At 48.0% G+C, this 23893-nt stretch overlaps 7 protein-coding genes across 7 annotated transcripts; 3 read left to right on the forward strand and 4 right to left on the reverse strand.

The window, feature by feature from the left end:
• Positions 1 to 454: 454 nt before the first annotated feature.
• Positions 455 to 2079, forward strand: VFPPC_00069 (aldehyde dehydrogenase; the record flags this gene model as incomplete). The annotated part of the gene is made up of 4 exons (XM_018280164.1): positions 455 to 499; positions 549 to 663; positions 705 to 1135; positions 1189 to 2079. The coding sequence occupies 4 exons, from the start codon at positions 455 to 457 to the stop codon at positions 2077 to 2079; spliced, it is 1482 nt and encodes a 493-aa protein (XP_018148078.1).
• Positions 2080 to 5394: 3315 nt separating this feature from the next.
• VFPPC_12683 (sugar transporter) lies at positions 5395 to 7334 on the reverse strand (the record flags this gene model as incomplete). Its single annotated transcript, XM_018290460.1, has 3 exons — positions 5395 to 5745; positions 5801 to 6942; positions 7070 to 7334. 3 exons carry the CDS (start codon positions 7332 to 7334, stop codon positions 5395 to 5397), a joined length of 1758 nt encoding a protein of 585 aa, XP_018148081.1.
• Positions 7335 to 7602: 268 nt separating this feature from the next.
• On the forward strand, positions 7603 to 9438 carry VFPPC_12684 (MFS transporter; the record flags this gene model as incomplete). The annotated part of the gene is made up of 5 exons (XM_018290461.1): positions 7603 to 7785; positions 7851 to 7995; positions 8062 to 8239; positions 8321 to 8760; positions 8825 to 9438. The coding sequence occupies 5 exons, from the start codon at positions 7603 to 7605 to the stop codon at positions 9436 to 9438; spliced, it is 1560 nt and encodes a 519-aa protein (XP_018148082.1).
• Positions 9439 to 9735: 297 nt separating this feature from the next.
• VFPPC_00072 (dihydrodipicolinate synthetase protein) lies at positions 9736 to 10542 on the reverse strand (the record flags this gene model as incomplete). Its single annotated transcript, XM_018280167.1, has 1 exon — positions 9736 to 10542. One exon carries the CDS (start codon positions 10540 to 10542, stop codon positions 9736 to 9738), a length of 807 nt encoding a protein of 268 aa, XP_018148083.1.
• A 1437-nt stretch (positions 10543 to 11979) lies between these two features.
• Positions 11980 to 14043, reverse strand: VFPPC_00073 (transposase; the record flags this gene model as incomplete). The annotated part of the gene is made up of 2 exons (XM_022428158.1): positions 11980 to 13027; positions 13076 to 14043. The coding sequence occupies 2 exons, from the start codon at positions 14041 to 14043 to the stop codon at positions 11980 to 11982; spliced, it is 2016 nt and encodes a 671-aa protein (XP_022284648.1).
• Positions 14044 to 15704: 1661 nt separating this feature from the next.
• Positions 15705 to 17423, forward strand: VFPPC_00075 (Zn(2)Cys(6) transcription factor; the record flags this gene model as incomplete). The annotated part of the gene is made up of 4 exons (XM_022428159.1): positions 15705 to 15889; positions 15984 to 16424; positions 16499 to 16904; positions 16968 to 17423. 4 exons carry the CDS (start codon positions 15705 to 15707, stop codon positions 17421 to 17423), a joined length of 1488 nt encoding a protein of 495 aa, XP_022284649.1.
• Positions 17424 to 19076: 1653 nt separating this feature from the next.
• Positions 19077 to 20692, reverse strand: VFPPC_12685 (basic-leucine zipper transcription factor; the record flags this gene model as incomplete). The annotated part of the gene is made up of 4 exons (XM_018290462.1): positions 19077 to 19238; positions 19312 to 20036; positions 20150 to 20443; positions 20527 to 20692. The coding sequence occupies 4 exons, from the start codon at positions 20690 to 20692 to the stop codon at positions 19077 to 19079; spliced, it is 1347 nt and encodes a 448-aa protein (XP_018148086.1).
• Positions 20693 to 23893: the final 3201 nt, after the last annotated feature.

Here is a 23893-nt window from a genome sequence, read left to right on the forward strand (position 1 = left end):
GACTGCCAGCTGGGCCTAACCCGGCTCGAACTACTCCTTAAATTGCTGATGCTCGAGGGAATCGCAACCTTGTTGCTTCGCCCTTCGTTGATTCCGTTCTCTCCGACCAAAAATAATTGGACACAGTGTAATTTCTTAAACCCCAGTTATGCATATTTCGGTCTAACTAGTTTTCCCACCTACCCTGACCTGGTCTTGTTCGGCTATTACCGAATTCGTCACATACTACATGCACGATGTTACCCTTCCCTGCTTGGAAGTACCAGCTTTCAAATCGAGGGGCCTTCTGGGATGGGCCAGTCAATTCGTCTTTCTCTTTATCTTCTCGCCAAAACTTTTGTTCCGTGCCTTGGTTGGTGTACAAAGTCGACGCGATAGAAGGGATAGCATGATATCCTCACGACATAGATTATCCCAAAACTTACTCCGTACTTAAAACGCCAGCGTTTGGATGATGGCTGGCAAAACCATTGAGACGCGGCTGTTCATTAACGGCGAAGTAAGAATTAATTGTGCAATTTCGCCACGCCGAAACTCACAATGGACAGTTCCGGCCATCCTCAAATGACGAGACCTTCGATCTGTTATCTGCAAGGTCCGGATCGTTATTAGCCAAAGGCAAGTCTGCCAAGCTCAGAATGATTCTCGCCGTCTCGCATGCTTGTATTCTGTCTCTTTACACCCTTTCTGATATCAAGAATCAGTACACGAGGCGACCAAGGAAGATGTAGACGACGCAGTAGCAGCAGCCAAAGCTGCCTTCCCCAAATGGGCTGCTCTATCACCATACGAAAGAGGCAGATATCTGGTTCGACTTGCCGATCTCATCGTGGAGGCTAATACAGAGTTGGCGATGCTAGAGGCTGAGTCCATGGGTAGACCTGTGTCAACATATTTTGATGCGACTGTGGGCTCTAAGTACTTTCGCTACTTCTCTGAGGCAGCATATCCTCAAGGATCGTCAAGCTTGAATACCCCTGGCTTCATGAACATCACCTTGAAGCAACCGGTGGGCGTCGTTGCGGCCATCATTCCTTGGAATGCGCCTCTCATCTTCTTCTGCAAGAAACTGGCGCCAGCTTTGGCTGCGGGCAATACTGTCGTGCTCAAATCCAGTGAAAAAGCACCCTTGACAGTTAGTTCCATCGATACACCTCGTACGTCTTGTCAGTACTAAAACATCTACAGTCCCTCTATGTTGCTGGACTTGCCAAGAAAGCAGGCTTTCCGCCAGGCGTACTCAACGTTCTCTCTGGCCAAGGCCCTGTCTCTGGCGCAGCCCTGGCATTGCACATGGATGTGCGGACTCTAACGTTTACGGGCTCCAATCGAACGGGCAAGCTGATCTCCAAGATGGCTGCTGATTCAAATCTGAAGAACTTGATCTTTGAACTCGGCGGCAAGTCGCCGGCCATAATTTTCGACGACGCCGATATCGATGCTGCAGCTCGGGATACGCAGTTCAGCATCCAGCTTATTAGTGGTCAGACCTGCATGGCCAATTCGCGCATCTACGTTCACCGCAGCATCGCCGAGTCGTTTATTGCAAAGTTCAAGATTGCATTCACTTCCGCTCGGTTAGGAGATCCGGCGGATCCGAACACTAACCATGGGCCTCAAGCGGATAAGATCCAGCACGCTACCGTTCTGCGGTATATAGAACTGGGCAAGACATCAGGAAAACTGCTAACTGACGAACATTCCGCGTCTGGATTGTATATCAACCCCACGATATTCACGGACGTGCCCGAAAACGCACAGATCATGAAGGAAGAGATCTTTGGGCCAGTGGTTATTATTAACACGTTTGATACAGAAGAAGAGGCTGTGGCGAACGCGAATAATACCGAACACGGGCTTTACGCGGCGGTGTATACGAAGGATTTGGACCGCGCCATTCGGGTTGCCTCGAGGCTAGAGGCGGGAACAGTGGGAGTAAACTGCACCAGCCCTACGAAGGGTGATGACATGCCGTTTGGCGGGCAGAAAGGGAGCGGGTTACAGAGGGAAAGCTATATACACAGCATGGAGACGTTTATGGAAACTAAGTCGGTTTTAATCAAGGTGGACCGACTGTGATAAGGGTCACAAGACTATGCAAATAAGGTGATATGGGGCTCAAGAACATGATGGACAAAATTGGTCCATGACCCCAGTAGCTTGTCATACTTTCCGCGCCGGTTTGGTTCTTGTGCCGAGTGCATGTGTCAATAGATACACTAAGACTATCTCTCTGCATCGTCGAAGCGTTCTCTTTTGCCATCACGAGGAGCCTAGGTATTATCTTGCTTAATAACATGTCTATCTGGGACCAACTCATCAGCCAGTGATTTTGTAAGCGGGCCACGCGATGCACACATATCGCAAGCTGAAACACTATTTTTCTGGAATACCAGCCCTTTTAAGAAATGTACCTGATATTTAATTTAAAATGACAGGTAATGTTGTAATACTGTGTCAGCTATTTCTAGGAGATTTAGTCGACGGAAACTGATGTCAAGGAACCTCACCCCCCCAGCGATGCAACACAATCGGATACGAAGCTCATCAAGTAGTAAGGCGTAAGGCTAGGGGGGGTGATATGTTATGACCCCGCTCTCGCAGTGCAGATACTGAAGCACAATGTGACATCTACCAAACCATACTTCACTCATTTACATAACATTTTGTCAACTGCGGAGGAGGGAAAACGCGTAATTCATCAACACACTATACCGCCACTCTCGGCAGAGAGCACGGCTGAGATCTCCACCCGATAAGAATGCAGCATTACGACGTACTTGTCGTTGGAGCTCGACAGGTTGGCAAGTCCTGCTTGGAAGTCGGATTCTGTATGCACCAATTTGTTGAGCAGATTGAACCAATGATTTCACGTTAGTGGTCTAATGACGCTTGTGATGGATCGTTGAGTGGGTCAATCTGCTAACATATAACTTGGAGACAGAACCTGTGAGAAAGCTATGTGCTGTGGATGACAAGGTTATAGGTATCCAGCCAGAAGAAATGGTCTCTTTGGATTCTGATTCTTTACCGCCATCAAACGACTTGGTGAACTCGAGTCTACTGAAAGCAAATGGCTTGCTTCTTGTCTACTCCATAACGTCTCGTCACAGCTATAATGTTTTGGTTGCCTTTTGTCAGCAAATTTTGAACGGAAGTCAGAAAGTTCCTTTAGCTTCCGTGGTCATTGGCAATAAATGCGACTTGGAGAGCTGGCGCGAAGTTCCTAAGAAAGGTAATATCGCTCCGATGGCTTGTTGTGTACACAGAGCTAAAATCTAGCCCGATTGGGCGTCCAGATGGTGAAGCTCTTGCGGAGTTATCAGGATGTCCATTTATGGAGACATCGGTGAAGTCATTCATCAATGTAGAGAAAGCATTTCATGACGTTGTTAGAGAGATATGGAAAAGCAACCAAGTGAAACCTCAACTTGACGATTCTGATCCGAAAGCTCGGGGCCAGAGTGCGAGAAGCAGTCATTGCAAGCACTGTTCCTTCTTGTAGTGTCGAGATGGCAACTTGTTCGATGCACTAGCGGCTTTCCCATGTCTCGACGGATCCAGACGCTTGTATAGTCGTCACGCGCCAGTTCATTGGTGTCTATGTTCTGTTAACGACTCTGCCTTTCGCACGCTGTAACTGATGGTGATGTTCTACCCGAGACACCAAAACCTTTAAACAGCATATACATTGGAATTGATTTTTTTGCGAGTCCAAATACATCAGAACGCACAAACTTGGGCCTGATTGTAGCATCTCAACCTTTCTTTGTTTTTTAAGCAGTCGGCAGAAGTAGATTCCCATTTGCCGCATGCTTTTGCCGGATACTTCATAGCATGTATAGGTACAATTTGCTTTCAACCTTAGGTACTTCCGTTACGCAACCTAGTTATATTTAGTTGTTCGAATTGGCCATGGCCCTTGATCAATTGCTCCACGACTGGACTGTATCTGCTAGTTTTGCTGCCTCCCACTAAAAGCCTCTGGCTACTGCTGATGCCACAAGAAGGCAAAGGCGCCTGACTTAGTCCCCCACAGCTCCAAAACTGAGTGTTAGTTCATCATAGTATATCCCTGTACTGGACCTTACCGCATCACAGACTTTGTCATATATCTAGGCACAATCTTCACGAAAGGTGTCAACATATGTACGTATTGTGAAATTTATTATACAAGTGCTAGACCAATGAGTACTATGACTGGAAAATCCCGCAGAATGGCTCTCCTGCATGTCGTTCTCGAACTGGTTCCTCTAACTTGAAGGTCCGGCTGCGAAGCCAACGGTGTCAACCATCAACACTAAACTTTGGTTAGCTGGGAGAAATCAAGCAAAACTAATGTTGAAGGTCTTACGGTTCCATCGGGTGAATACCAGCTCAAACACTTCTTGGCATTGTTATCATACTCGGTGCAGGGGCATAATCCGTGTTCAAGACATTCGCAGCTACAATCATATGGTTCATCACCAAAATAACATGTCTGACAGGTCCCAAACTTGAGACAGCAATTGTCATGTTGAACAAAGCATTGTCGTTTCTCTAGGCCAGGCTGGCCAAACATGTTTGCCGGCATCGCAACTGCTAGCGAGCCCACTAGTCCCAGTAAGATGGTGAAGCGCATAATTACGGCGTAGGTTGGAAACTGATTATGACACCGGAATGCTAGATTACAATTGAGCTCGGGGCGAGTAGCTACATATAAGTAATTTAAGTCTAAGATATTCTTGCAAGTTGGTTAAATTAGTAATGATTACTTATGATTCTGCCGCGATGGGGTTACATGCATGAATTTGATGATTCTGCCTAATATGAGTATCCCACATGGTAGCTGTCTAAGATCACGGAATGTCAGTTGGCCCGACTCGGCGTAACAGACTCTATGTTTGAGCAACAATACTACCTTTGAGCTTCCATCTTACCTGTTTACTGTGCCTGTCACTCTTCCTTGCTTGTTCACTCTATTCGGGGATGAGAGCCACTTTCAATGTTTTGTATTTGCACTAGCCTTTTATAGCAACTCGATTTCTTACTTTGGAAATCGCTGTGCCCGATCGTATCTACCGGCAAAACTTAACAGATCGATCTCAGTGGTGGAAAAAGATGTTTCACGTCTCGGCAAAGCGGGTGAGTTAAGAGTTGAGGTTGCGGAGTGCTATTTCCCTCTCGCCTAGTCACTAGTTTGCAACTCTGGCGGGCTTCAGTATCACCATCACCTAATGAGATCTATTCAATGGTGCCAGATTAGAGTGACTCGGCTTACATTTGCTACATCACTGATGACTTGGAAACTAAAGTCCTCACACATGCTTAAAGAAAAGCGCAGCCTGATTTAGAAACATGTTGTGCTGCCATCTTTGGCAATTTTCTGGAGGACAAAGACAGGCTACTTGGCGGCTACCTTGAGCCGCCAGTCCTGGGTGCAAGCTCAATATCCGCATTTGTCACTTCCACATGCTGAGTCTCTAATCCCTTTTGCAGCATATGCTCCACGTCAGCCTTTCGGTCATCCTCGCTCACGAGACCAAAGAGGATATCCATATCTTCCAAAGTTCGACCTTTGGTCTCCTTGATGAAAATTGTAATAAAAGCAGCATTAGCTAGGCAAAAGATTCCAAACATGAGAAAGGTTCGCCAGCCAATATGATTGACAGCTTGCGGGGTGATCTCAGTAATAACAAAATTGAAGAGCCATTGGGTAGTAGCCCCGAGGCTGACGCCATACTCACGGAGACGGTTGGGGAAGATCTATGATTGACAGTTAGATTGCTGGGTCAAGTAGACTGCAAGAGGATACGCTTACCTCTGAAATATAAACCCAGGGTGTAGGTCCCCACGAGGCAGAGTAGCCGATAACGTAGAGATAAATCATCACCACCATGGCAATAGATGCCGACGACGTTGTTCCGTTGCCGCTTCCAACGTGAGGAGGCTTGGCAGCTAGCACGGCGCCAATAATGATCATCATACCCGCCATCCAAATGGCGCCAACGATTAGACTTTTTCTTCGCCCCCATCTATCGATACCAAAGGCAAGGAAGAGTGAACCGGTGAGAAGCTTGACAGTTCCATAGATTCCTGTAGCAAATAAGGACGCATTGGTGCTGCTTAGACCAACAGTTTGAAAAATTTGGGGGGCGTAGTAGCCGATACTATTCGTGCCGGAAAATTGTTGGCATACCATGATTCCAAATGCCAGCAGAAATCGTTGTCTATTACCAGGTTGCAAACACTCCCGCCAAGTAACTCCCTCTGTGAGAGCCAGTTCGTTGTCAATAGCAGCTCGAATCTCGGCCATTTCAGCCTGGATCGCAGGGCTATCAGTAGCTTCATTGCGGATGTAAGCAAGTGATTTTAAGGCTTCATCAAGTCGATTCTTTTTTGTAAGCCATCGTGGTGACTCTTGCAGAAAGAAAAGGCCAACGAGAAGCAGCCCACCTGGAATGATTTGGACAGCGACAGGAATTCTCCATTGTTTGGTGCTGGGAGGAATCCGAAGGGCAACTCCATAGTCAAGCCAATACGCAAAGACCATACCAAGCACGAGAAAGATTTGGAACAGTCCGGCTATTCTCCCTCGTACGTTGGGCGGGCAGTTTTCGCTGACAAAAACTGGTGTGATGCTAGACATGCCGCCAATACCAAGACCGGCAACCACACGGCCAGCATAAATGTGGCCGATTGCCTGGGCACCGGTTTGAATAGAAGCCCCAATGAGGAAGATTACGGTAAATAACATGAGTGAATATCGCCGGCCGTAGCGGTCATTGATGAAGGCTGCTCCAATGGCCCCGAAAAAGCATCCTGCCGTTAGCAGAGAGACGACATTGGAGGACACTTGAGCGTTCTGGGGGGATGTAAATCCGCCTTTTTCTCTTGGCAATCCAAAATCTTTCTTGAAGCTATCAAGAGCGAGAACACTACCCATGACACCCGTGTCATAGCCTGGAGAGCGTGTTAGCGGAGGATGGTTTTCGTGCAGATCGCAAGTTTTGGAGCAAATGGGAGGGGAGGGGAAAGAATGATACCAAAAAGAACAGAGCCCAAGTAGGCCACTGCTGCCAAAATATACACACGGTAATTCTTGAAGTTCGCCATCCTCGAGTCTTGAAGCTGCCTGTTGTTGGATCTACAAAGTTGAGCAGTATTATTCCAACCCTTGAGTCCCATGCCAAGACGTGGAGCCTTGATGGCGGGTGGAATAAATACATTGCATTGTTTTCCAATCCCAATACTGGAAACCCATCGCATGACGGAGTCATGGATGCTTCGCTCTTTTCTTCGGAAATGTTTTGTGTTCCTGCGAGACCATCGAGTTCGACGGAAAACAACTGCATGTTTCCGGTTGTTACTTTCACCTTTCCGTTGACTTGATTGGACAAATCTCAACCAGTGCATATCCTGGTCAACGCGGAAAAGGCCTCGTTTGAACGGAAAAGGACCAATTGATTCTCCTGGCAATAAGGTCTATCATTCCCCGCATTCCCCGGGGGTCCTTTCCCCCATGGGGCTTAAAGGTCTGGGGTATTAAATGTAGAACATGAGGCGCCTTCGAAGATATTGTGTCCTCCATGGCTTTCATGCAATAAATCAAGTATCTTCGAAATGTCCACCAAAGACTACACGAACGGCCAAGACATCGAGCACATCAGCAAGAGATCCACTCACGAGGATGGCCCTTTGAAGGTTCTCGAGGTTGATACCTTTCATGTCGTTGGCTTGGACCCTCAAGATGCCGAATTTTACGCCCAATTTCCAGAAGCTAGGCGGAAGAAGCTGCTTCGTAAGGTGAGAGCTTCTGGCATCTTACCATTGAAAGGTACCATTGAGAGTGGGCTGACTTCGTGTATTAGGTGGATACGCGACTCGTCCCGATGTTGGCACTTCTCTATCTGATAAGCCAAATTGATCGAGCCAACATTGGTAATGCCAAGATAGAGGGTATGGTGAAAGATCTACGCATGACAGATGTGCAGTATAATACCGTGCTCTCCATCTGTGAGTTGTACCTGACACGGTAGCCACACACGGAAGAGCAAATTGTTTAACAAATCCACACTCCAGTTTTCCTCCCATATGTTTTGTTTGAAATACCTAGCAACATTCTACTCAAAAAGTTTCGACGGCCTTCTACATACCTCGGAATTCTCGTCACTAGCTGGGGTATTGTTATGACATGTACCGGCGTAGTCCAAAACTTTGGTGGACTTATGACTACACGAGTATTGCTTGGTATTTTCGAGTCAGTTCCACTAGATGAAAACCTCCAGTTTATATCCATTTTCACTCTTGTTTGTTTCGGCTGCTAATGCTGACAATTTAGGGCTGGGTTCTTCCCCGGAGCTATTTATTTGTGTTCTTACTGGTATATGCCCAAGGACTTGGCACTTCGCATTTCCTACTTTTATTGTGCCAGTGCATTGTCTGGCGCCTTTTCTGGCCTGTTAGCCGCCGCTATTGCCCAAATGGATGGTGTTGGTGGACTCGAAGGATGGCGTTGGATATTTGTCTTGGAGGGCCTGGCAAGCGTTGTTGCAGGTGTTGCATGTTTCTTGCTGCTCATTGACACGCCGTCATTATCTCAACGGTGGCTTGATGAAGACGAGATTCGGTACCTGGAACTTTCCATGGCTATAAAACAGGGAGGACTGTCAGAGGAACTGGAGTCTACCTTTAAGTGGAAAGACCTTAAGATTGTGCTCCAAAACTGGAGAATTTACATACAGGCATACTTCCTGCTCTGCCAGTCGGCTCTTTCCTATGGTAATAATAGCTCCCTAAGCTTTTGGTGGCAAAGCAAAGAAGTGTCCTATCTAACACCGGGCAGGTACCAAGTTTACGCTTCCAACGATTACCAAAGCCATGGGGTTCAACAATACAGATGCCCAACTCACTTCCGCGCCGCCTTATGTAGCCGGTGCCATATCAGCTATCATATTTGCCCGATTATCTGATAAGTTCTACTGGAGAATGCCGTTTGTGTTTATACCACTGCTTATTGTTACGGTAGCCTATTCCATCATATTATCGTTAGATGGAGCGCTTGCGGAGAAACGGGGGGTAGCCTACTTTGGCATTGTTCTATCTGTGATCGGAATATATCCTATTCAGGCCGCTGCAGCTTCCTGGAACGCCAACAATATTGCTCCTGCATCACGAAGAGCCATTGGAATTGCACTCATGAACTGCGTTGGCAACATTGGCGGCATTCTGGGTAGCTTCATGTATATTGACAGAGAGAAGCCGAAATATCACACAGGCTTTGGCCTGAGTTTGGCGCTGGGCGGATTTGGATTGATCGTTGCGCTTGTGCTTGAAGCGAGTTACAAGGTGGGTAACAAGAACAAGGCCAAGATTGCGGATGAAGCAAGAAGCAAGTACACGGAACAGGAGCTACTGGACATGGGGGACAAGTCACCACTCTTTAAGTATGTTCTGTAACTGGCTGGGCGGGATACGTTCCTGGGTCTACGTGTTGGGGTCTAAAACCACCGCGGTTGCGGTTGTCGTGTGTTCTATGCTCTGTTAGTTTAGCCTCACAGCCAGTCTTTACATAACTGACAGAATATATTATTTGCCACACTTTATAAGGACACCCGATTATGCAATCCTCTTTCGCTACAATAGTTTGCATGTCAAGAATATGTTCTATAAAGACGTTACTGGCCATCTTTCGACTGTCCACAAACTGTTGTCAAGAAAAGTAAACGCAGCATAAATTTATAAGGCTCTACTCTATTATGCTTTGTTTCCGTTTTTGTAACATATGGCCCAGTGCTCTCCTGGCTCAGTGCCCGCGTGTCTGTGAGCTTCGGTAGTGCACCAGGCGTGGGCTCCCTGCCTCAAGCCGGCTTCAATGTCCACCAGGGGCGCAACTTGTGACGTTATGATTCGTTTTGCTGCCTCCTCCGGTTCAACGTATGGTCGTCTCGGTTTCAGTCTATCCAATGGATACTTGATGCCTGCCGACTCTGGTAGCGTGATAGCCACAGCATACTTGACAGACGCAGGGCCAGATTTGCAGTGCTGTTCAGCCAGAGCCACCTTTTTGTGCAATTCCGTTGCTTCGTTATGCCTTCCTTGCGTATACAGCTTATATACGGTTGCAATCGTTCTGGGAAACACATTGGCAAAGCCAGCAATGGTTCCAACTGCACCCGCCGCAAGGGTGCCGATCAGAGCGTCAGATTGTCCTCCATAGATTGAAAACATATCAGGTGTAAGTTCAGCCGCCAGTCGAGTGACCTTGGCTACTGAACAACATGTAAGTTTGACTCCGACAATATTGGCATGAGTCTTTGCGAGTCTGGCGATAGTTGCCGAATCCAGGTCGATGTTATTGCAGACTGCCGGCAGGTTATAAATGACGATTGGAAGTCTACTCTTCTCAGCAATCTCGCCGTAGAAGTTGTTGATGACGGTGGCAGTTGTCTGTTTGCCAAAATATGATGGAGGCAAGACCAAGGCATAGTTGGCGCCAGCTGCAACCGCATCCTCAATGAATTCCAATGTTTGCTTGGTAGAGTGGCCACTTACGCCAGCCATAATGGGATATTTTGGCCCGCACGCTTTCCGCGCGCATTCAATGAGCCTTTTGCGTTCATCTGATGTCAGCAAGAATGCCTCTGCGTTCGTTCCCAGTACGACAAGCCCGGCGAGGCCAGACTTAGACAAGTACTCAAAATATTTGGTTTGACATTCTATATCTAGAGTGTCCGTCTCATGATCGAAGAACGTAATTGCCGGTGCCCAAACACCCCGTGGGGGAGGCTTGGGTAAATGCATAGCTGAGGGATGGAAGCGGATAAAAACGAGTTCGGCTGATTCACTCAATAGACATCAGCATGTCTGCAGGCATAGTAGCGATGTTTTAAGTCATACTGAACTCTGCAGCCCAGTCCCAGCTAATAGTAGACTCCGAGGAAGATAAATACTTCGGATATCGTGCGAAAGAGTCCCGGGGTGCCGAAAGATTTCCGACGGAAAAGGGAGTCCGTAACTTTCATTGCTCAGGTCAAACACACAGTTTAATTATGGACATGTAGTGCATGAGAACACTGTTTGTCAATAATTAAAGTCACTAGGAGCCATTCCTGTAACCTTACTGGCCTGCAATAACGTTTAAACGATACCCATCTCGGACAATAGCGTCGCAACTTTTGCTTTCTAGGAGGTTTTCTACACTACACCTAAACTATGCAAGAGCATGGCAAAGTTGGCAGATCTTGTAACCACTTCTCAGTGACAACATTCCTACCCAGATTTCCGATGCATGATTGTAGCAGCAGCTTGGTGGTTGGGGAAAATAAGTGTGTCGGCAATGACCACGTTTTCTCTCCTCCCAGCTGCAAACACGATCGCTTCCGCGACATCATCTGCCGCTAGGGGCTCACAGCCTCTAGAGTAGTGTTAATAATGAAGTAGAGTAAAAAGAGCGTTTGTGTATCAGGGCTACTTACGCGTATACAGCATCGGCCTTAGCCTTGTCGCCGGAGAATCTCACCAGTGAAAACTCGGTTTCAACCTGTCCAGGATCAATACTGATGACACGAATTCTCTTGTCAATAAGTTCTTTGCGCAAACTTTCCGTAAATGATCGAACGGCAGCCTTGGTAGCGCAGTAAATTCCACCGCCGATGTACGGTTCTCGCCCAGCAATGGAGCCAATGTTGATGATATCGCCGGCACCCTTACCATCGTTTCGCTGGAGCATCACCGGCAGTATAGCCTGCGTCATGTTGATCAGACCCATTACGTTGGTTGCAAACATGATGTCTATGTCCTGTTTTGTAATTTCTGGTGCTTTGGCTACACCTTTGACCAACCTAGTGATGTGGCCTTGTACAGTACGTGTACGTACAGTACTGTATTTTAGCCCTAGTACCGTACGTACAATGGGGTTGTACAATACAGTACATACATACAAATTTCCCCTTCCTTTTTGGGCAATAGTGAGCCCTGCCCTTGCACCATTTTTGAGCCTCAAACCTCAGATTCCACCTCAGTGCCAACACCCAATATATCACCCGTCGACTGTAATACACCCTCCCACTCAAAATCCTCATTGGTTGAGGCCATCGCGCCGTCCATCCAGACCTTCTTGCCCTGCGCATTCACAAATAACTCGAGATATGAATCTTCGAGTTCTAGCCAGTCCTTCTCCTCAAGATCCGCCCAGCGCTTTTTGTGGGCATACTTCTCGTCCTTGAGACGATCTAACACGCGGTCGTTCATAAAAATGAAGGCCTGCATGTCAGCGTGCACTGGCGTAAGGCGATTCCGAGCTTTTGTATGTATAAAACTAATAGCAGAGAAGCTTCGTTCTGAGGGTACGGAGTTCACAAGTGTGTTCATCACCTTCACAGCTACTCTAGCCAGAATCGAGCCCTGGTTGAGGAGGCACTGCCATGCCATTGCTGGCTTAAAGCCATCGTCGTATACGGCGCTGTGCTTATTAAATAAGCCGTCTGGGCCGCCCGTACGCATTCGGAAGTGTGTGAATTCGGAGAGAGCACGGTGATACTCGTCGTTGTTTTTCAGATGTTTCCGCAAATACTCTTGTACGCGCGCAAAGACGCTAGGTGGCAGTTTCGAATTCGGACCTGTTGTGTCAGGCCGGAGGGCATCAGCGACCCAATGTATATTGTACGTTTGCTTATCAAGCCGTGCTTTGAATATAGCGTCAATATCATCCCACGGAACATCAGGAAACTGATCAGCCTCCCTCATCTCGGCCCACTTGCTTTTGATTTGCAGCCAGCGATTTACAACGTACGCGATTCCCGACTCATCAGCCTCGGAAGCGTGTTGAAAGTCGTTCACAGGCTTTAGCACAGCGATCGCAGTCTCAAGTTTTAGCCAGAAGCTGTTGTCTTTGATGATCCGAACCGCTTCGGGCAGGAGAACGGGGCACCCTTGGGATCGCAGCTCGCCTCGTACATCTTTTCGAATAGACCAGTCTCTGGCAGGGTCTCGAGAACGGAGGAGGGAGAAAAATGAATTGTACTGAGAACCCCAGCGTGTAATTACACTATTTGGTTAGTATGGGGATGTAGCCGACAGACAGCTGGCGAGTTACCTTCTGATCAGCGCGCGAGTTATTCCGTTCCACCTTGTGCGCTGGCACGTTCTCAATCTTTGCAATTGTAATTTAGACCGTGAGAAAAACGTGAGAAGTGTGGTGACGTTATCAAAGAGATCCTCAAAGAATGGAAGGAGAAGGATATCTTTAATTAAGAGCTGAAGGCCGTGAGAATCGCACAGAGAGAAGTTGACATGTGAGAGTTCTGGGAATCTCCCTAGTAAATCGTGTACCGAGCGCATCGTATTTTCGGTATCCGTACAGATAGAGTTGATTCTGGAGAGATCACCGCCGCACAGTTTCTGCATTTCTCTCCATATCAACTTCACCCAGTTCTCTGCTGTGTGCTGTTCGTCTCCCGTATCAAAAGTTTTCCAGTAGAAAGCTGGGCCGTCTGGTATTTGTACCGAGATATTAACGATTCTGTGGCCGGAAACATTATAGGAAGCGTCAAATATTATATTGAACCATTCTGAGCTAGTAATGCGTTGGAAAACCTCGTCAAGGAGTTCCTGATACAAGTCGGGGAGAATTCTCGTGATAGCAGCGCGGCTAGGAGGCTTCCAGCCAGGCTTAATGCGAGTGAAGAAATAATGCCAACGCCGGCTCTCGAACAGGCTGAAGGGGCGGCCGCCAGCGATTACGGCGGCGGCGGCATCATAGGCGAAACTGTTACTCTCGTCTTGCGAGATATGCTGAACTCCGACCTCGGTTATCTTCTTTTGTATAGCTTCAGAATATGGGGGAGGATGTCCAGCTTCATCTTGAGCCTGACGCTCTTGTTGCTGCTTGCCTTGCCATTTCTCACACGCAGCGAGATGCTCTTTAGGCCGCCCAATAGAAGTGGCTGCAAAGTCCTTCTGGCAGTGACGGCATCTGTATCGCTTGCTTTTCTTAGGGTTAGAGCGGCCGAGGTCAATAAACTGTCGCCAAACAAAGGCAGCGTTAGCTTTGGTGGGCGCCATCTTTTTAGCGATACCTTCAATTGGTACAAAATCAGGAGTGCGTTGAGCCATCAGAGCTTTTGTACAGCCCCGTATTTGTACGATATGACCCACAAATTCCCCTATTTGGAATATCGTACGTACGCAGTACACGTACGTACTTTTTCTTCTTGTACGTACGTACGTACAACAGTGTTGTACGAAAAGTACAACATCACTAGACCAACCCACTTTGACGATTGACCTGTTAGCCTCCCAGCTGGTCGTAGGTTTCACGGGACGTTGGATGCACTCACGCGTTGTTTACCAAAATATCGATTTGTCGAAAGTCTGGGGGCAATTTATCCAGCACTGACCTGAGGTCGTCCGGATTGCTGACATCAAGTTCTACTGGGAAGACGGACACACCGTTCCCAACTTGCTTGACAATGTCCGTGGCAATAGACTCCAGTTGATTGAGGCGACGGGCAGCCAGAACAAGTTTCAGATTTGAAGGACATGTGCGTGCAAACTCATAAGCAGTGGAGCGACCAATGCCAGATGAAGCACCGGTAATGAGAATTGTTTTGCCGGCAAGTCGTGTTGACATTGAAGTAGCCATTTTGGGGCGAAATCTTGAAAATTATATTTCCTCAGAAGCTGAAAAGGCGAAAATTAAGATCAGTAGATGTGTCACCATCAATTGTGATGCAAGCCACTAAATCTGTAGATCAGTAGTAGCTAAGAAAGAATATTCCAACAGAGCCTGGGCGAAGTGTAGGCTAGGCATGATCTGCAGTCTCCGATCTCGCCATTGTATTGATGGACTTTTCCGGATAATGATGCTCCTTAGCGTGTGTTGAGACGGATAAATAGGGTGAAGTGTGCGGATAACCACGTCCGCGCATATGTCACGGATTCAGTTGCCGCTTGCCAAAGCTTTCCTTTGGTTTTCTTTTTTTCCGCTGCTGCGTGTTAAAAAAGCTGTGTAATCAATCTCCAGCAAGCCATGTTTGGCTCAGACATGACACTGATAGGGACGGAACCCGCATTGCCTTTGCCGTCACCGGCTGCTCCCAAACAGCGAATGGGTCGGAAAAGGGTCAAAGCCCGAGTGAGGGTTACCAGAGCGTGTGATCGATGCAAAAGGTATACGAATGTTTCACCCAGCTAAGTGGCAAAAGAGTCTGGTATTTGGCCCATCCCTACTGACGAGGGTTCTTGTGTCCAGGAGAAAGATCAAATGCAACGGTGTGCAACCATGTGAGTTTTGCATTCGGACCAAGGTTTGTTGCACGTATGAGGCGACGTATACTCGAGGACGGGTGTCTTTGATACCGCGAGTATCACAGCAAAACGTGGATGAGAGCAACACAGCTATAGTCTCAAGCGCGCAACAATCCCCAGAGACGCGATATGATCCCGTAGGGCTCGGATATGAAACGATACCCGAGCCTGCTACAGGCTCGCCAGAACCTTCTCAAACAGATTTGCAAGGTCATTATATTGGACCTGCATCTGGGGTTTCTTTTCTTCTCAGGATCCAAAAGCGCCTGCATCAAGCTATTGTATTCTCGCAACCATGCAGTATTTTCACATTTGGGGACGCTCCACTGAACCTATCCGAATTTGACCCTTCGTTTTGTATGGTGCTGCCTATGAACGAAGCTCAGCGATTAGTAGATCGTTATTTTGACTTTGCTATGCCTACATATCGGTTCCTCCACAGACCAAGTGTTCAGGCGTGGTTTGACGAGTTTTACGCTACGCTTGGCATCATGCATGATATACAGAACGCCCCAGCAAAGATCGCTGTGTTGTTCATGGTCTTTTCAATAGGAAGTGTCTATATGCCTGATAATGACCGACCTGGCCCACTAGACTTGAGGTATGTATGAAATTCTACCTCTAGCTGCGAAGTAAGCACGAACAAAAGAAATGCAAAATCTCGGAGGGCTAACCATATCGTCGCCGACGCAAAGTGCTCAATATTTCCTCGCGGCTGAGCATCAACTGCGGAAGGAAAAGGGTTCGATACGTCTGACCAGCGTTCAGGCACGTCTGGCTCAGTGCTGCTATCTACTAACCCAATCTCGCATTAATCACTGCTGGAGTTTGTTTGGCACCGTGTCACATCTCGCACTAGCTATTGGCCTCAACAGGAATAGATACCAGCAGGATCTGTCGCGAGGCTTGGGCCGAATTGAAGTTGAGTGCCGCCGACGGACTTTCTGGTGTGCCTACACATTGGACGCATACCTGAGCGCTGCTTTGGGTAGACCTAGGTCATTCCATGACGATGATATTGACGCAGAGCTTCCTGCATGTGTCGACGACGCTTATTTGACGAATGACTTAATGATCACGCCTGTTGCTGTTAGTAAAGGTCCATCTACAATGCTGGCACCATTGGGACACATGAAGTGAGGTTCCCAAAAGCTTCAAAATAAAAAAAAAAAGCAGACATTTTCGACTTTGTACTCAGCTAACTGTGCAGAATCGCTCGTATCATAAGCCACATACTACGGGATCTGTATTCGGTTAAGCCGGTTTCCGCTGAGCAACGACTGGCTGCTATGAAAAGTATTTCAAGTGATCTTGGTGACTGGCGTGCCGAGTTTTCGCGATTCCTCGACGTCGACCTTTTCAGTGCCTCACTGTTAGTGTCCATCTTTCAGCGGCAGAGAAACGTGCTCAATTTGACATATTGGCACGCAATTATCCTGACTCATCGGTCATTTGTTTTGAGCAATTTCGCTGGACTCCTGCGGCAAAACGACAGCTCTGTCAAAAACAACCAGCACGTCAAGGACAGCGTAGAAAAGTGTATAGATGCAGCCACAAAGACAGTTAATACTATTGAAGACATGGCGCAGCAAAATCAACTCTTCCGCTCACTTTGGGTATCTGATGCCTTGCGTTATACTGACTAACGGACATGAGGACTACAGCTGACCAGCTAACAGATAACGTCATATTTCGCGTTCAACGCCAGCATCATATTGTATATTTACGCAATTCAACACCGAGACTGCCCGCCGGAAGAGTATGCCGACCAATTTGAGGCCGCAGAGAGGTGCCAACGCCACATCTCAGCCATTGCAGAAAAGGGGTCATTATCAGAGCGGTATTGGCTTGTACTGGAAGAACTTCGTGTAGAAGTATTGCACCAAACGGGGCGCAATAATCAAATTTCTTCCGGTTCAGATAACGGAGATGCCTCTGTAGGCGTAGATGAACATGGGAGTGCCGCTATGTACTCGGACCTGGCCGCATCTGGTACTGTTGGCGGACCAGACGCAACAGTACATGACTTTCCAATATCCGATTACTCTGGCTGGGGAAATTTTACCTCCATGGTCTCTTCTGGTTTGAGCAACCTGGATGTGCTACTCGGTGACGACTTTAGCCTTCCAGGGTGAGAGTCTGAGCCTGAATGTCCACATCTCTTGCGGGCATGACTTTCCCGGTAAATGGGCGTGTCACTGAGAATGTAAGCTTGGTACCCATAACCATGAAGAGATCGTATGTGGTCGAGTCCAAGATTGTTTGAAAGAAAGCATATCAATGAATAGAACGCTTGATTTCCGTGGCCCCGTAGTCCAATCTGTGGTTGCCACGCCCCCGTGGCACAATGAAATGAGATGAATAGTATGCCATAAGGCCATGTTGAATCTCCCACAATTCTCACTCATATAATATATGCATTATCTAATTGCGACGCTTATCACTTCAGCCGCACACGTGCGACCAAAGTCGTCGCCCGTCCTCGGAGTATGCCATAATCGCTATAGGTGCGGTGAACGAACCTACTTTGGCTCTAGATGCATTCAAGAATCCGGCTGAGTTTCCTAGAGAGTGTAGTACGGTAATGTATGGTCCATTGCTCTTGGCAACTTTAGTGTATACTATGGGTGAGCGGGCCGATCTGGTCTGTAGTAATGTTAAGATTCCTCGGGAACATGATCCGGCACGATGGCATCACGATAATCTCTACCAAGCTTTCGGCTTGCATGTGTTGCCCCTCCTTCAATGGTCCCAGTAAGCAGCTTGATAGATTATGTTGTAGATTTGGTTCGATCCCAGATGGCGCGAAGGTTATCTCCGCTGTGGCTTTGTATGAGAGGGCAATATAAGTGGCGTTTGGGACGGCTCGGCCCCGTAACCCGTGAACTCAGCCGTATATTCAGCAAAGGTAGCCGAAAGAGGATAAAAGCCAATGTATTTGTGTGTGGCCGGATACCTGTCCCGAAGTCTACGGGTACGCGGTCTTTGGCCGGGCATACCGGTGAACCTCCGCCGCCTTATAAGCCAGGGGCTATTCGGCCGTTTACATCCTACCAGGGCATTACGCCAAGCCACTCGGAGATAATCTGGCTGGGGACGAGAGAAGGAAACCTCACGTAATTGGTCTGGTGCACCGAGTCACGAAGATGCAACCTCAAGCGTGGTTTTAACCTGCGAGGGTATGTGCCTACATGTCGCTCTCCAGGCGTATATGCACAAAGGACGGACCAGAATCACGAGAATTAGCACTTAAAAAGCATCTTTCCAGTCGGAAATGTATTTACGTCAAACAAAATTCCCGTCTGCGAATCGATTTATCCGGCTCACGTGTGGAGGATATCCAATAATGCGGGCACCAACAAGTGAACAACAGAAGCCTACATTCAAGAAACGAAACATAGCAGAAGCCGATTGCTACCGATGGTCTCGAGTGGAACAACATGAAAATGAGTTGGTTGAATTGATACTCGCTTCTTTGTCTCTAATTTTGCCAGTTTCTAGTCTAGCAAAGTACATGGTACTTGCCAGCCATACAACTTGACGTCTGCCATGTTGCGTATAAAATACACAAACATGGCATTCCTGTCGTGGTCAACCAAAAGATTATATCATGCCATGGATGGTGAACTCTCCAGCCGCGAGAAATTGAAAACTTGAGGCGTACCCCAGCCAGCAGGAACAGCTTACACTCCTGCTAAGATTGCGCTTGTGCCTGTTAAGCATCCAGTCTTTGACCTTACTTCCCGGTTGGATGACTAGATGATATCCTGCAACTGGAAGAACGGCTATTACAGACAGGAGCAAATCATATCAAGGAGCATCTCGTTGTCTATACGGCCACCAAATTGAAGCATAATGACTGCAGCAAGAGCTGTGCCAGAATGGTCATGTTGCCACGTTGATTTAAAGGAGGCAGCCAAGGCCATCATCAGAGCCCACAAATTTGGCAACTAAGTAACTCGGTCAGCGATACTTTCGAAACCACCAGCCAACGAGGCTCTTATACGACATGTGCAGACATACCTGATCCGGAACGGTCGATTTAAATAACGCTACTGCCTGTCTCACTGACATGGGATTCTCAACACCAACCACGTCACCTATATTCAAGGTGGCGGTGGTACTTGGTGCTGGCGCACCGTGAACCTTCACAATCGGAGCAACAAATGCATTTATCCTACTTTTGGAATCATTGCTCTCCGATATCAGCATATCCTCTGCGGACTTCAGAATCTCTTCATAGAAGTTGCGGCGCTCCCATGCAGTCCACTGCTTTGCTGCGGAGACAAGATCGGTGACTACGCCAGGCAGCCTTCGATTACGGCTTAATCGTTGCTCATTCGAGAGATATGATGACTCTCGGAACGCTTCGTTATAGTAGGTGGTCACTAAGGCGTCGAAATTCGGAAATCCCAACGCCGCTGCACACTCCATAACACATTCAATTCGGTCATCTAACCATCCACCGTTGGCCGAGTAATCAGGAGATGGGCAATCCGCAGCAGATTGCATTGGTACCGACGACGAGTCACAATGCGAATTTTCACGCGAGTTTGTTTGACCAGAAAGGTCAGGCGCCCCCATGGGAAACGACATTTGTCTCATCAGTTGCGCAAAGGAGTCCGTGGATTTACGAGACTCTGACTGTGACGACATGGACATATCCAAGCTGTCCAAGTTGTCGCTACCATGGGGGGTGAATGGATAAGTTCGGCAGCTCTGCGAGGCAGAGGCCATCAGGTGCGTACCTATTGGTATCAGGATGTTAGAAAGAGGCACCATGAGAGCCAATTGTCAGAAGTTTTCGGAGTGAAAAACTAGAAATCCTCTACAAATGTCAAGAGGGAGCAATGTAACGTACCCATCATACCATTGCCATTCAAATTTGACAAGCCGTCTGATAGGCTGTGAGAATATAGGGCTTCTGCAGTACTGGCCACAGATTCATGAACTAGTTTAGGTTGCGATACGGGACTTTTCAGTGTCTCCCGATGATTGTTGGGATCGGCCGCATCGTTTTCTTCATTGACTGATGTCGTCGTCTGAGTTCCATTTCCAACTCCCTGGCTCTGGTTTTGGTTTTGGTTCTGGTTCTGGGACTCGTTCTGATGGACCTTGGCTTGAAGCTCCGCAAGTCTGGCCTTCATGCGTTGGCCTGACATCAAGTCGGTTAGCAAACAAAACATCACAAGAGCTGGGCTCATGTTGACTGTCATTACACAATGCGAGGAGACGTACGGTATGTTCTTTGTGCCACTCTGTTCTGAATACGCTTTTTGGCTTTGCGGTCTGTGACTTCAGTCCAGTCATCGCTCTGAGATACCTCGCTTACATCAGGTAACGAGTACGGTGGAACATCAGCGAGAATGCTGGTAGTTGAAGTATGCAGTGACGTTGGTGTCATGATGCTTCAAGTAAATGTGTGTTTCGATATGATCAACGAGCTTTTAACTTTGCAGGTAGGAATATCATGCCAAAACGGCTGAAAAACTTACAGAGCCAAGAGGAAACGAAACGACCACCGATCAATGAAGCAAAGCAGCCAAGAGGACAAGCGTCGCACGGAAACGATCATATTTAATGCTTATGCGGTTGGGTATACACGAACCAAATACCATCAACTTGGAGGCAGCACCAACTGCCCAGGGCCGAGCCAGCCTGTATGCATGTCAGAAGAAATCAATTGACGGTGTGTAGCACGTGTGGATGATCTAGGGGTGAACTTTCGAACCACTTACTCGATGAAGTAAAGGTTGGCGAAGGATGATGCTGGCTTTCGGCAAACTTGAGCACATTCGAGTAAATGCGGCCGACACCTGGGGATCTAGTACAACAGGCATGAGAACCAACATTAGACTCAATTACGGCCTAGCTCCAACTTAGCATCGGCCGACAGCTCCAAGTCCAGAGCCACACGGAACCACGACAACTGCTGACATGACCGGCGGCAACCAAAATCACAAGGCAGATGGGGCGTTGTTCGTTGGGCCCTGGACTCCTGGGTCTCCAGGCTCGATGTTAGATTGCTATGCTTAATATTCCAAGATTCCATGGTCCCGCGGAGTATAGGACGAGGCAATGCTAACAGAAGTAACCATTCGGACAGAGTCCTGGGGTATAACTGGCAGTGGGGCCTGCAAAGTCTTACTAAGAGGCAATATTCCAAACCCGGGGGCAATTCGAGTAAGCACGAAGAGTTGCAGGGGACCCAATTCGTCATCAGCTTGTTGGTTGACGCAGGAGGACTCAACAGGGCTCGCTTAGAAACATGGTTGACGACTTGCTGCGGACAGCTAAGGGAGATACGGCGAGAATTCCGACCAGACCGGCGGAGTTATCACGAGATGGGTACCTTGAGTGTTGACAACCCTGATAGTTCTGAGAAGACCGGGGCCTACCATTAACGGCACTCTGATGCCACTACGACACACGTCTCTCTTCCTCTTTCCTTGTACATTTTACATTATGTTGTTTTAATTTTTTTTCTCATGTTAATCTCAATGTGCACGAAGAAAGGATGAGCCAGAGTGAGGCGCGTGTTCAGCATCATGATCGTCTTAGGCTATGACAAATTGGTATATATCTTGTTATCGCACTTAACTAGTTTAATACCAGACATGTAGGACCAAATGATCCGCAACCCCCGGATTAGCGCTAAAGACACGTTTTTTAATACATCATCCAGTTACAGACGTTCCCAGCACCAGGGGATTGCGATAGCCAACTGGGATACGAGATAGATACTTGAACAACCGCTGTTTGGCGACTCCATGCTCCCCACGTCGGTCCGATCTCTCCACGGCATCAATCGGATTAGGGGATCTCTGTGATCTCTTGTCCCGCCCCTTCCCGGTGGGGTCTAATCTGAAACGGCTTTCGCAGCGTCCCCAGTCTCCGTGAGCAGGAATTCGGCTGAACTTCACCGAACGTGGATTTGACAGGGACAAGCGTAGCAACACCTGAGAATAAACGACACTGGCATGACTAGAGGAAGAACCGAGAAGGGTTCTAACTCAACGCCATTCGTCCTTCGTCCTCGAAATAATTCCGTGTGCTATACCTCGATATGAACTGATTTGTTTTGGGGGCAAAACCCCATGTAACGACACACCCTGTTCACTGAGCCGCGTTCCAAGCCACGTTGATGATTCCCTGCTGTTGGTCGGCAGAATGCCTGCTTCGGCTTCCAACTTCGGCAGGTGTATTTCTGACTAGCTAATCTTCGATAAGCAGCATCCACCGGGTAAGCGGCCTCCTCCTTTCTTTTTCCAGTGTTTTTTCCACCACTGAAGGCAACCATGGTGAGTGACCGAGCAGGTCATCCTCGTGCTAGAGTCTTTTGGGCAACTGTAACTGGGGTTTAGCACATAAGTCCCTGCACCAACGTGCTGTACGTAGGGGCCAGCACCTCATACGAGGCCCTTGCAAACGCCCAAGGGTGTCGACACCATGGGCGTTTGATTGTCGGACCAGGCCGTGCTGTCCTCTACAACAACGGGTTTCGCAGAACTTCAGTTATTTTAAACCACGGAAACTACTAGCGGCTGCTTCTGGACATAAATTACGGCCGAGCGGGTGGACGGCATGTCGTGTTGCCCGGGCGGGTCAGGGAGCTGTGACATTTCACGAACGTGTAGATGCAACATTGGTGCCAAGCCATCGGAAACCCCATGTGACCTTTGTTGGAGATATCAAAGGCATGGCAGTTGAGACTTACGGATTCGTAGACACAAGCACTGCATCCTAGAGAAAGGGAAGGATAGTGAAGCGCAATTGTATGACAACCAGGTTCCATGAGAATGACAGCGATCTTACCAGGATTCCGTTAGATCCAGTACGGACGTAGACGCCAACACCGCAGCACTGACCACTGACGGGAGAGTGGTAGCGAAGTAGAAGCTTGTGAAGCTTGCCGAAATTGGGGTTCTTCAACAATGAAGCAATTCCGCACCCCCGACGAGGAAAGCATTCTAAACAAAACAAGACGGCGTGCGGAGTACTATCAGAAGGATCCAGTGATTGTATACATTCGGCCAATAAGGCTGGATGAATTAGTAGCGTGGATGGAGGGGCGTATTCGTCTGACAGAGTTAGTCCAAATGCAGGTCTGTAGCATGCAGGACGGGACGAGGAACTGTTGGTATGTATATTATTAGCTGATTTCGTGAGCCGCCCATCTGTCGCTTGGGAAGACTAGTTTAGGATAATGACCGCCGCAACGCCATCAGGGGGACGAAGCGAGTGAGACCCTAGACCACACAGATCTAGTGGTTGGGGGCCCAACAACGGAGGAAGAGATCAGCGGCGCGCCACCTTTTACCATGATAGAACAGGCTGGACGGCTATACGGGCCACAGCCGGAGGACGGACATGTCCGCTGTGTATTAGGCAAGTTTCCGCCAGATTTCTCTCAAGATTTTCATCAGGCATACGCTAAGTTGCAAAATCCATTGGATGTCATGTAAGCACCGAGGTTTGCCGTCGGTTTCCCACACAATTTCCTTGCTGAAAGATCGCCATTGCTAAAACCGCCTTTGCTTCTGGTAGAATTGAAGGCTCAAAACTTCAAATACGCCTAAATACAGACGAAACTGATATCAACCAC

This window comes from Pochonia chlamydosporia, chromosome 1, assembly GCF_001653235.2.
Source record: "Pochonia chlamydosporia 170 chromosome 1, whole genome shotgun sequence".
In the NCBI taxonomy this organism is placed as follows: Eukaryota; Fungi; Ascomycota; class Sordariomycetes; order Hypocreales; family Clavicipitaceae; genus Pochonia; species Pochonia chlamydosporia.